Source organism: Salmo salar, chromosome 20 (genome assembly GCF_965601325.2).
Source record: "Salmo salar chromosome 20, fSalSal1, whole genome shotgun sequence".
NCBI classification, from domain to species: domain Eukaryota; kingdom Metazoa; phylum Chordata; class Actinopteri; order Salmoniformes; family Salmonidae; genus Salmo; species Salmo salar.
Genome location: NC_138310.1, coordinates 28,623,762 through 28,636,649, shown reverse-complemented (window position 1 = coordinate 28,636,649; position 12,888 = coordinate 28,623,762). Strand labels below are relative to the sequence as shown.

The 12,888-nt window shown below is 44.5% G+C and overlaps 1 protein-coding gene across 5 annotated transcripts in view; it reads right to left on the bottom strand.

The window, feature by feature from the left end:
- The window catches only part of LOC106580304 (ATPase MORC2A), a 29,144-nt gene that overhangs the window by 3,433 nt on the left and 12,823 nt on the right, over positions 1–12,888 (bottom strand). For 3 of the 5 annotated variants that reach the window (XM_014161161.3, XM_014161163.3, XM_082966328.1), the window contains exons 16-23: positions 8,599–8,727; positions 7,274–7,379; positions 6,940–7,159; positions 5,402–5,668; positions 5,015–5,263; positions 4,453–4,578; positions 2,884–2,941; positions 2,538–2,676 (exon numbers count right to left, since the gene is read on the bottom strand). In XM_014161161.3, the coding sequence (XP_014016636.1) occupies positions 2,538–2,676; positions 2,884–2,941; positions 4,453–4,578; positions 5,015–5,263; positions 5,402–5,668; positions 6,940–7,159; positions 7,274–7,379; positions 8,599–8,727 (1,294 nt within the window). Of the gene's footprint in view, positions 1–1,912; positions 2,312–2,537; positions 2,677–2,883; positions 2,942–4,452; positions 4,579–5,014; positions 5,264–5,401; positions 5,669–6,939; positions 7,160–7,273; positions 7,380–8,598; positions 8,728–12,888 lie in introns of those variants that run through there. The other 2 variants (XM_045703173.2, XM_014161164.3) reach the window with 2 other exon arrangements.

Here is a 12,888-nt window from a genome sequence, read left to right as displayed (position 1 = left end):
ACTATCCTACCAATCCTTGACTTCGGCGATGTCATTTACAAAATAGCCTTCAATACTCTACTCAGCAAACTGGATGTAGTCTATCACAGTGCCATCCGTTTTGTCACCAAAGCCCCATATACTAGCCACCACCGCGATCTGTATGCTCTCGTCGGCTGGCATGTGCTTCATATTCGTCAAACCCACTGGCTCCAGGTCATCTATAAGTCTTTGCTAGGTAAAGCCCCGGCTTATCTCAGCTCACTGGTCTCCATAGCAACACCCACCCGTAGCACGCGCTCCAGCAGGTATATTTCACTGGTCACCCCCAAAGCCAATTCCTACTTTGGGCGCCTTTCCTTCCAGTTCTCTGCTGCCAATGACTGGAACGAATTGCAAAAATCACTGAAGCTGGAGACTCATATCTCCCTCACTAACTTTAAGCACCAGCTGTCAGAGCAGCTTACAGATCATTGCACCTGTACAGTCGTGGCCAAAAGTTTTGAGAATGACACAAATATTAATTTTCACAAAGTTTGCTGCTTCAGTGTCTTTAGATATTTTTGTCAGATGTTACTATGGGATACTGAAGTATAATTACAAGCATTTCATAAGTGTCAAACGCTTTTATTGACAATTACATGAAGTTGATGCAAAGAGTCAATATTTGCAGTGTTGACCCTTCTTTTTCAAGACCTCTGCAATCCGCCCTGGCATGCTGTCAATGAACTTCTGGGCCACATCCTGACTGATGGCAGCCCATTCTTGCATAATCAATGCTTGAGTTTGTCATAATTTGTGGGTTTTTGTTTGTCCACCCGCCGCTCGAGGATTGAGCACAAGTTCTCAATGGGATTAAGGTCTGGGGAGTTTCCTGGCCATGGACCCAAAATATCGATGTTTTGTTCCCTGAGCCACTTAGTTATCACTTTTGCCTTATGGCAAGGTGCTCCATCATGCTGGAAAAGGCATTGTTGGTCACCAAACTGTTCCTGGATGGTTGGGAGAAGTTGCTCTCGGAGGATGTGTTGGTATCATTCTTTATTCATCATGGCTGTGTTCTTAGGCAAAACTGTGAGTGAGCCCACTCCCTTGGCTGAGAAGCAACCCCACACATGAATGGTCTCAGGATGCTTTACTGTTGGCATGACACAGGACTGATGGTAGCGCTCACCTTGTCTTCTCCGGACAAGCTTTTTTCCGGATGCCCCAAACAATCGGAAAGGGGATTCATCAGAGAAAATGACTTTACCCCAGTCCTCAGCAATCCAATCCCTGTACCTTTTGCAGAATATCAGTCTGTCTCTGATGTTTTTCCTGGAGAGAAGTGGCTTCTTTGCTGCCCTTCTTGACACCAGGCCATCCTCCAAAAGTCTTCGTCACACTGTGCATGCAGATGCACTCACACCTGCCTGCTACCATTCCTGAGCAAGCTCTGTACTGGTGGTGCCCTGATCCCGCAGCTGAATCAACTTTAGGAGACGGTCCTGGCGCTTACTGGACTTTCTTGGGCGCCCTGAAGCCTTCTTCTCAACAATTGAACCGCTCTCCTTGAAGTTCTTGATGATCCGATAAATGGTTGATTTAGGTGCAATCTTACTGGCAGCAATATCCTTGCCTGTGAAGCCCTTTTTGTGCAAAGCAATGATGACACCACATGTTTCCTTGCAGGTAACCATGGTTGACAGAGGAAGAACAATGATTCCAAGCACCACCCTCCTTTTGAAGCTTCCAGTCTGTTATTCGAACTCAATCAGCATGACAGAGTGATCTCCAGCCTTGTCCTCGTCAACACTCACACCTGTGTTAACGAGAGAAACACTGACATGATGTCAGCTGGTCCTTTTGCCATCATACAAACTGAGGCAGCAGACTTTGTGAAAATTAATATTTGTGTCATTCTCAAAACTTTTGGCCATGACTGTACATAGCCCATCTGTAAATAGCCCACCCAACTACCTCATCCCCTTATTGTTATTTTTTTTTTGTTGCTCTTTTGCACCCCAGTATCTGTACTTGCACATTCATCTTCTGCACATCTATCACTCCAGTGTTTAATTGCTAAATTGTAATTATTTCGCCACTATGGCCTATTTATTGCCTTACCTCCCTAATCTTACCTCATTTGCACACACTGTATATAGACTTTTCTATTGTGTTATTAACTGTATGTTTGTTTATTCCATGTGTAACTCTGTGTTGTTGTTTGTGTCGCGCTTTATCTTGGCCAGGTCGCAGTTGTAAATGAGAACTTGTTCTCAACTAGTTTACCTGGTTAAATAATGGTGAAAAAATAAATAAAATAAAAACCTCCTCACTGCCTTTGAAAACCCTAAAAACTACAACAATAAATTATATACTAACAACAACCTCACCTCCTCACTGCCTTTAACCATCATAATAACACCCCAAAACTCCTGAGAACACGAAGTCATCAAATCAATACACAAATAAACATTTGGAAATGACCCAGAAACTGGCACACCACAGGCTACTGGTATAGCACATACACAAACGTAAGAGAACAGAGCACCGACACGGTGAGTTGGTGCGCCTACCATCGGTCCTTTGGGGTGGATCTGGGGACGTAGTCAAACTTCACCTTCCAGCGAACGCTCTGCTTACTGGTTTCCACAGCAACAACTTTGCCTGTGAACCATTCCTTATTCACACGCACCTCCACCAACAGACCCTTATCTACAGGATACAACACATAGAAGTTTTATGAAGCATTGTCCTGAAACTGAATTCAGGCTTGGCTGAACTGCTTTCAATGGGGAAAGATTGCGTCCGTGATATTCTGTGAAACGGTCACTTTCCCGTGTGGACCTATTGCTAATCGGAAATCTTCTTGGCCAATCAAAATGTATGGCTGGAACTGTCATCAATAATTGAATAAATCACCTTTCTGAGCATTCTTCAGTTCATTTTCTGGGTCCTCATTCTCTGTGCTGTCTGTCACCTGAAAGCACACACACAGAAAACACAATGTTCAAACTAACAGTAAGTGTAAGGAAATACCAGGAAGAGTGGTGTGTTATTGTACTGTGAGAAAAGACAGAGCAGGAGAGAAAAAAAGCAGCAGGGGAACAGCATACAACCAATTCCATTTATAGTAGTTAAGAGACAGACAGGACCCATTCTATTTATAGTAGAGTTAAGAGACAGACAGGTCCCATTCTATTTATAGTAGAGTTAGGAGACAGACAGGACCCATTCCATTTATAGTAGAGTTAGAAGACAGACAGGACCCATTCTATTTATAGTAGAGTTAGAAGACAGACAGGACCCATTCTATTTAGAGTAGAGTTAGGAGACAGACAGGACCCATTCTATTTATAGTAGAGTTAGAAGACAGACAGGACCCATTCTATTTAGAGTAGAGTTAGGAGACAGACAGGACCCATTCCATTTAGAGTAGAGTTAGGAGACAGACAGGACCCATTCTATTTATAGTAGAGTTAAGAGACAGACAGGACCCATTCTATTTATAGTAGAGTTAGAAGACAGACAGGACCCATTCTATTTAGAGTAGAGTTAGGAGACAGACAGGACCCATTCCATTTAGAGTAGAGTTAGGAGACAGACAGGACCCATTCTATTTATAGTAGAGTTAGGAGACAGACAGGACCCATTCTATTTATAGTAGAGTTAGGAGACAGACAGGACCCATTCTATTTGGTGTAGTTAGGAGACAAACAGGACCCATTCTATTTGGTGTAGTTAGGAGACAAACAGGACCCATTCTATTTAGAGTAGAGTTAGGAGACAGACAGGACCCATTCTATTTGGTGTAGTTAGGAGACAAACAGGACCCATTCTATTTGGTGTAGTTAGGAGACAAACAGGACCCATTCTATTTAGAGTAGAGTTAGGAGACAGACAGGACCCATTCTATTTGGTGTAGTTAGGAGACAAACAGGACCCATTCTATTTGGTGTAGTTAGGAGACAAACAGGACCCATTCTATTTGGTGTAGTTAGGAGACAAACAGGACCCATTCTATTTAGAGTAGAGTTAGGAGACAAACAGGACCCATTCTATTTGGTGTAGTTAGGAGACAAACAGGACCCATTCTATTTAGAGTAGAGTTAGGAGACAAACAGGACCCATTCTATTTGGTGTAGTTAGGAGACAAACAGGACCCATTCTATTTAGAGTAGAGTTAGGAGACAGACAGGACCCATTCTATTTGGTGTAGTTAGGAGACAAGGATAGGACCCATTCTATTAAGAGTAGAGTTAGGAGACAAACCTGACCCATTATATTATGATTAGAGTTAGGAGACAAGGATAGGACACATTCGATTAAGAGTAGAGTTAGGAGACAGATAGGACCCATTCCATTTAGTGTACAATTGCGAGAGAAGGGTATGATCCATTCTATTATGATTAGAGTTAAGAGAGGATAGGGCCGATTCCATTATGAGTAGAGAAGGTAAGTGTAGCCTCTTTCTCCGTGGCAGATGGGTACCTTGGCTCTAGGGGGGGTGGGGATGGGTTTAGCCAGGGATGGTGTTGCGGGGGGCAGCCGTGTTGCCATGATAGCGCTCCTCTTCTCAGGCGGCGGGGGTTTGGTGCTGGGTGGGGGGGTATGGACCTGCAGGGTTCGATGACATCTGGGTCAACAGTACAGTGGCCTGACTTCTGGACTGCTCCATGTGTTAGTCTATTGTTCTTCATACATCACCTCTCCTCTTTCAAAAGAACCATTGTCTGTTTCTACCTCCAAAAGATCTCTCCCCCTCTCTGTACCTAACATCATCTCTCCGTCCTGACTCGTTTTAAGGGGACATCTTTCTGCCTGTCCTCTTCCTCCAAACATCTCCTTTTCCCTTTTCTCTGTTCCCTCTAACAAATTCAGTGCTTCCCTCTGTCTGTGTGATATGTTGTATAGAAATACGCTATAGATTGACACTGTGATAGTCTGAGCAGTGAAAGTGTGTGTGTGTGTGTGTGTGTGTGTGTGTGTGTGTGTGTGTGTGTGTGTGTGTGTGTGTGTGTGTGAGAGAGCGATCGAGTGAGAAAGACTGTACCTCTGTCACTTTTCCCCGTTTGAGTGGCGCTTTCTCAACAGCTTTCCCACGATTCCCCACTGCAGTTGCCATCTTGGATTTCTTGGGCTGAGGCTCCTCCTCCTCACTGTCATCCTCGCTGTCGTCCTCGTCTTCCTCCTCTTTTTCCTCCTCCTCCTCCTCCTCTTCACTCTCCTCCTGCTCCATCACTTTCTTGCGCTGGCTGCTAGCAGATGTGGTTGCTTTGCCAGGAGACAATTTGGCTGGAGTCTGTAGAAACACCATAGATATTACTGCTACTGCTAAGGGACAATAGATATGAACAGCTATTATGTAAATATCTGCTTCAACCATTAACATATACCCTTATATTTGATAAAGGACAGCTTAAAAACACAACACACTAACCCGTGAGGTACGGCTTGAAGGGGTGGGTTTGGCAGGGACTTTGGCTGGAGTTTTGGGGGCGGGCTTTGCTGGGGCGGATGACTGCTTCGCTGCAGCTCTGGATTGGTCAACTCTGGGTGCCGGGGGAGGGGCAGCAGGCCGGGTGGTCGGTCGAGGGGAATTTGTGGGTTTGCGGTTGAGGGCTGGGGGCTGGCTGGGGGCGTTCTTGAGGAGGGCGGGGAGAGGGGGGGAGCGAGGGCGTGACACACGCTCTGACGACCTGGTTCCCTAAGAAACAGAGAAAACAGGAGACGCATTATATTCAGATAATCAGGGAGACAGTGTGTGTGTGTGTGTGTGTGTGTGTGTGTGTGTGTGTGTGTGTGTGTGTGTGTGTGTGTGTGTGTGTGTGTAACCGGTAGAGCAGGGTTCCCCAACTGGCAGCCCGAAGGCCGAATTTGGTCCCCCAAGTTTTCTGAGTTAAGAATATTGTTGGACAGAACACTAAAAACACCAGAAAAATCAGCTCCAACTTATTTTAATTTGAAGTATTTCCATGCATAATAGAGATACACTACATGACCAAAAGTATGTGGGCACCACTTCAAATTAGTGGATTCAGCTATTTCAGCCACACCCGTTGCTGGCAGGTGTATAAAATCGAGCACACAGCCATGCAATCGCCATAGAGAAACATTGGCAGTAGAATGGCCTTACTGAAGAGCTCAGTGACTTTCAACGTAGCACCGTCATACGATACTAACTTCAACAAGCAGCTGCACACAAGCCTAAGATCATCATGCACAATGCCAAACGTCGACTGGAGTGGTGTAAAGCTCGCCGCCATTGGACTCTGCAGCAGTGGAAACGCGTTCTCTGGAGTGATGAATCAAGCTTCACCATCTGGCAGTCAGACGGACTAGTATGGGTTTGGCGGATGCCAGGAGAACGCTACCTGCCCCAATGCATAGTGCCAACTGTAAAGTTTGGTGGAGGAGGACTGGTCTGGGGCTGTTTTTCATTGTTTGGCTAGGCCCCTTAGTTCCAGTGAAGGGAAATATTAACGCCATAGCATACAATGACATTCTAGATGATTCTTTGCTTCCAACTTTGTGGCAACAGTTTGGGGAAGACCCTTTCCTGTTTCAGCATGAGATCTGCCCCCGTGCACAAAGTAAGGTCCATACAGAAAAGGTTTGTCGAGATTGGTGTGAAAGAACTTGGCTGGCATGCACACAGCCCTGACCTCAACCCCATCGAACACCTTTGGGATGAATTGGAACACCGACTGCCATGTAGTATATATGTGATCATATACTTACATTTTGTAAGGTTTGAAATTATTATGTTTTGTGAAATATTATTTTAGTTTGGGCTTCTGGCGGTCAATTAGCAGACTACAAATGATTTCTAATTATGTTCCGGCCCCTTGACCATCAGCTCAATAAAAGAGAATCTAGTTGATGATTCCTGGGGTAGAGGGTAAGTATGTCTGTATGACTGTGTGTGTGTGTTTACCTGTAGAGGGGGAGTATGTGTGTGACTGTGTGTGTGGGTACCTGGGAGGAACTCTCATTTATGGGTCTCATGCTGACGTCCAGAGGTAACTTCTTCACATCTGCTGCTGATCTGATGGTGCTGGTTTTCTGCAGAACATCTAGTTTCTCCTGCTGCTGTCTGATCTTCTCTGTCAGTTCTTTCTGTTTGTCCTCGGCCGTCTGCCTGTCCTTCTTCAGAACCCCACACGGAAGGTTCTGTTTTTGCTCCGCCGCGTCACACCTACAACACACACAAACAAGATATTGGTGATATATTTGGTGTCCCTGCGGGTGTGTGTGTCGGTGTGTGTGTGTGTGTGTGTGTGTGTGTGTGTGTGTGTGTGTGTGTGTGTACCTGTCCTGAGTGCTGTCAGGGTTCATCAGACACACCCAGCTGTCCGGGTAACGTTTATCCACCGCATCCATCTGGAATGGCAGAGTCCTCCACTTCAGACATTTATCTACAGATAGAGAGGGAGAGAATAACATCAGAGTCCTCCACTTCAGACATTTATCTACAGATAGAGAGGGAGAGAATAACATCAGAGTCCTCCACTTCAGACATTTATCTACAGATAGAGAGGGAGAGAATAACATCAGAGTCCTCCACTTCAGACATTTATCTACAGATAGAGAGGGAGAGAATAACATCAGAGTCCTCCACTTCAGACATTTATCTACAGATAGAGAGGGAGAGAATAACATCAGAGTCCTCCACTTCAGACATTTATCTACAGATAGAGAGGGAGAGAATAACATCAGAGTCCTCCACTTCAGACATTTATCTACAGATAGAGAGGGAGAGAATAACATCAGAGTCCTCCACTTCAGACATTTATCTACAGATAGAGAGGGAGAGAATAACATCAGAGTCCTCCACTTCAGACATTTATCTACAGATAGAGAGGGAGAGAATAACATCAGAGTCCTCCACTTCAGACATTTATCTACAGATAGAGAGGGAGAGAATAACATCAGAGTCCTCCACTTCAGACATTTATCTACAGATAGAGAGGGAGAGAATAACATCAGAGTCCTCCACTTCAGACATTTATCTACAGATAGAGAGGGAGAGAATAACATCAGAGTCCTCCACTTCAGACATTTATCTACAGATAGAGAGGGAGAGAATAACATCAGAGTCCTCCACTTCAGACATTTATCTACAGATAGAGAGGGAGAGAATAACATCAGAGTCCTCCACTTCAGACATTTATCTACAGATAGAGAGGGAGAGAATAACATCAGAGTCCTCCACTTCAGACATTTATCTACAGATAGAGAGGGAGAGAATAACATCAGAGTCCTCCACTTCAGACATTTATCTACAGATAGAGAGGGAGAGAATAACATCAGAGTCCTCCACTTCAGACATTTATCTACAGATAGAGAGGGAGAGAATAACATCAGAGTCCTCCACTTCAGACATTTATCTACAGATAGAGAGGGAGAGAATAACATCAGAGTCCTCCACTTCAGACATTTATCTACAGATAGAGAGGGAGAGAATAACATCAGAGTCCTCCACTTCAGACATTTATCTACAGATAGAGAGGGAGAGAATAACATCAGAGCTTGTTTGTTTGCGTTTGTTCGTGTGTGTGTGTGTGTGTGTGTGTGTGTGTGTGTGAGACTCAACACGTTAAGAGTGAGCAGTGTCTCTGTGAGTGTACAACTCACCACACTGTATGGTGAGGGGTATCTCCATGGCGCGGCGTCTCTTGTACCTCTGCTCTGGCGAGGGGAGCGAGGACCAGCTGGCAGACAGGTACCCAAACTCATCCCAGAACTTCACTATGCCCTTCTGAGCTAAAAGAGGGAAAAGCAGAAACATATGGACTAGGGATGTCTCAGAAACGATACAACCGCATAACTGAGTCTTTCTATAAACTAGGGTACCAGTGAGCATTTCTTGTAGTGGACATCTGTTTGGAGCTGTTACAAAGTCATGAATAATCATTTGCAATTTGTCCCCACGTTAAGAAATAGCGGGGGAACACCGATACATTCAATATAATTCATTAGTTGAATCAAAACCTATGTTTAAACCCATTCTCATACTTGGCGTCTCCACAGATTTGGAAAAGATTGTGTGACATAAAACACTACCTTTCTTTCCTTACATTTATGATACGGTTTGTTGTTATAACATATACTAAGCATTTAACAATTGAATTACACAATGACCTTGATCCTGTGAAATTCCTGGATATTGCTGTCGGACTCTCTTTTTGTATGGAGATCTCGGAAGTGTTCTGTAACCTCGTAACATTCCGTATCTCCCTATATTACAGTGTGAAAACAGTTTTCATGGGCACACATCTCGATTGCAAAATCCAATACTTTAAAACAGAAAGAGTAACTTTAATGATTAATAAAACAAAAATCGATACGTCATTAACAGGGTTGTAAAATAATTATGCATAAGTTGTTTGATGAACCCTTGATGTCTAGCTGTTTAGTTACGTGGGGACATTACTGAGCAACATCAGCTGATTCAGGAAAGGATTTTCTGAATGACTGTCAAGTGATGAAGAGCTGGCGTGATACTGCACGCCATTTAACAACAGCCGAAGTGCAGAGGAACTGGAGAATTGACAGAACATTTTGGTGTCTGTTACAGCGATCAAGATAATAAGCCTGCTTTGTGGACAACATTAAATCAAGATTTCTGAGGTAAGATTACGGTCCGTGTACGTTTTGATCGTTTGCTTTCCAAGTTGAAACAGAGCAAACGGGAATGTGAAAACAGCCTGTTTATTTGTTTTTGCATATAAAACCAAAAAAACACAATGTTTTATTTCGATGTTCAAATGTGGGTAGGGGTTAAATGTGGAATGCCTGGTCAAGTGCACAGCCAACACTTCCTGTCCTTTCAAAGCAGGTCACCCTTCTATACATCTATTATCTATTCATTAATAGCTGCCCGTACCGTTCCACAGTGCCAATATAAGGTAAGAGTTCTCAATTTCTACATAAGACTGTGTATTAATGAACTGCTGATACTGTAAATGGTTAGCTGACTGATATAACCTAGCTACCATGGGTAATCTTATTAAATGATGCTATACAGCCAAAACAACAGTATCTATTGCTAGACTAGAGATATGCCCTAGCTATAGTTAGTCAGTGGTTGCACATCTAACTAGCTGAAATGAAGCAAGGGTGTGAATAGTAGATATGTAAATATATCCTTTCAGTGATTCCAGCAGGTCTCCAGCTACCCAGACCTGTCTGATCAGCCTAGTAGGGTGTCGTGGGTGTGTCCAGCTTACACCTGTGCAAATCTGTGTGTATATAGCAATGGAATGAAACAGCCAACCAATGCCTCAAGTGTAGTGCTATAGGTCCAACTCACACCTGGAGGGTTGTAGGGTCCTGTCCAGACACAACCCCTAGCCCCTACCCCTAGACACTGTGGAGATCTGAGAGAATTGGACAGGTGCAAGCAATCCTGCCAAAATTCAACCAAGCCTATCAGAGGTTAAGGTTGACCTCTCACATGTCACCACCCATCAATCCCTCTGAGATCTCCACAAGTGTCTAGACTCTGGGCAGTAGGGGCTAGGGGTTGTTTCTGACAAGGCCATTGGTATTATTGTAGCTCAGTCAGTCAGTCTGGTACTGTCAAAAATTCTTAATAGCTGTCAAATACTTGCTTTCTCTGTCCTTAGGAGAATCTCAATTGCATTTCCTTGATTCATTGCATCCTCTCTCATCTCCTTATCAAAACCCATTGAATGATAAGGTCAGAGGTCCCTACCCTTTCACCTTCTTATCCAATGGGTTTTGAGAAGGAGGCAAGGAGAAAGGAAGTGAGGAATGAAGGAAATGCAATTAAGATTCTTCCCTTGTTCCCTCCATTCCTCACCTCCCTCTCAAAGCACATTGGGGGAGAGGAGGGAAGGTTCTTCCCCTCGGGCTCCAATGCACTTTCAAGGACAGGCAAGGAGTGGAGGAAACAAGGACAGAGGAAGCAAGAAAGTGATGTCTAGTTCACACACACTTGCTTGAAGAGTTTAAGGATAATGATTTCGTTATTGGTTAATATTATTATTGTTAAAACCCATTGTATTATATTACTATACTGCTAAAAAAAATAAAGGGAACACTTAAACAACACAATGTAACTCCAAGTCAATCACACTTCTGTGAAATCAAACTGTCCACTTAGGAAGCAACACTGATTGACAATAAATTTCACATGCTGTTGTGCAAATGGAATAGACAACAGGTGGAAATTATAGGCAATTAGCAAGACACCCCCAATAAAGGAGTGTTTCTGCAGGTGGTGACCACAGACCACTTCTCAGTTCCTATGCTTCCTGGCTGATGTTTTGGTCACTTTTGAATGCTGGCGGTGCTTTCACTCTAGTGGTAGCATGAGACGGAGTCTATAACCCACACAAGTGGCTCAGGTAGTGCAGCTCATCCAGGATGGCACATCAATGCGAGCTGTGGCAAGAAGGTTTGCTGTGTCTGTCAGCGTAGTGTCCAGAGCATGGAGGCGCTACCAGGAGACAGGCCAGTACATCAGGAGACGTGGAGGAGGCCGTAGGAGGGCAACAACCCAGCAGCAGGACCGCTATCTCCGCCTTTGTGCAAGGAGGAGCAGGGGGCCTGCCAGAGCCCTGCAAAATGACCTCCAGCAGGCCACAAATGTGCATGTGTCTGCTCAAACGGTCAGTAACAGACTCCATGAGGGTGGTATGAGGGCCCGACGTCCACAGGTGGGGGTTGTGCTTACAGCCCAACACTGTGCAGGACGTTTGGCATTTGCCAGAGAACACCAAGAGTGGCAAATTCGCCACTGTGCTCCTCACAGATGAAAGCAGGTTCACACTGAGCACGTGACAGACGTGACAGAGTCTGGAGACGCCGTGGAGAACGTTCTGCTGCCTGCAACATCCTCCAGCATGACCGGTTTGGCGGTGGGTCAGTCATGGTGTGGGGTGGCATTTCTTTGGGGGCCGCACAGCCCTACATGTGCTCGCCAGAGGTAGCCTGACTGCCATTAGGTACCGAGATGAGATCCTCAGACCCCTTGTGAGACCATATGCTGGTGCGGTTGGCCCTGGGTTCCTCCTAATGCAAGACAATGCTAGACCTCATGTGGCTGGAGTGTGTCAGCAGTTCCTGCAAGAGGAAGGCATTGATGCTATGGACTGGCCCGCCCGTTCCCCAGACCTGAATCCAATTGAGCACATCTGGGACATCATGTCTCGCTCCATCCACCAACGCCACGTTGCACCACAGACTGTCCAGGAGTTGGCGGATGCTTTAGTCCAGGTCTGGGAGGAGATCCCTCAGGAGACCATCCGCCACCTCATCAGGAGCATGCCCAGGCGTTGTAGGGAGGTCATACAGGCACGTGGAGGCCACACACACTACTGAGCCTCATTTTGACTTGTTTTAAGGACATTACATCAAAGTTGGATCAGCCTGTAGTGTGGTTTTCCACTTTAATTTTGAGTGTGACTCCATAAATTGGATTTCTGTTGATTATTTTTGTGTGATTTTGTTGTCAGCACATTCAACTATGTAAAGAAAAAAGTATTTAATAAGATTATTTCATTCATTCAGATCTAGGATGTGTTATTTTAGTGTTCCCTTTATTTTTTTGAGCAGTGTATATTACATTTTTATTTAACCATTTTGAAATTTTGACCCGGATGTCACACATTGGCCTCTTAATTTATAGAACGACCCAACTATGCTCATGAACAGTAGTGTGTCTCTTACTAGAGCTATTCACCTGATTAAATAGTTACATTGTTTTTCTACGATCTGCTTATTTAGCCTACCAAACAATCTGCCTGCATTCTCCACTGTCCCTCTAATGTTGCATCCTTGACATAGAGGGGCATGGTATGCTACTTAAGTAGGGGTGAACTGTTTTGATTGTACTCATTTATGAACACTTTGAAAACACTATCAAGCCGTTAACTTACAATGTCAGTTGTATACTAT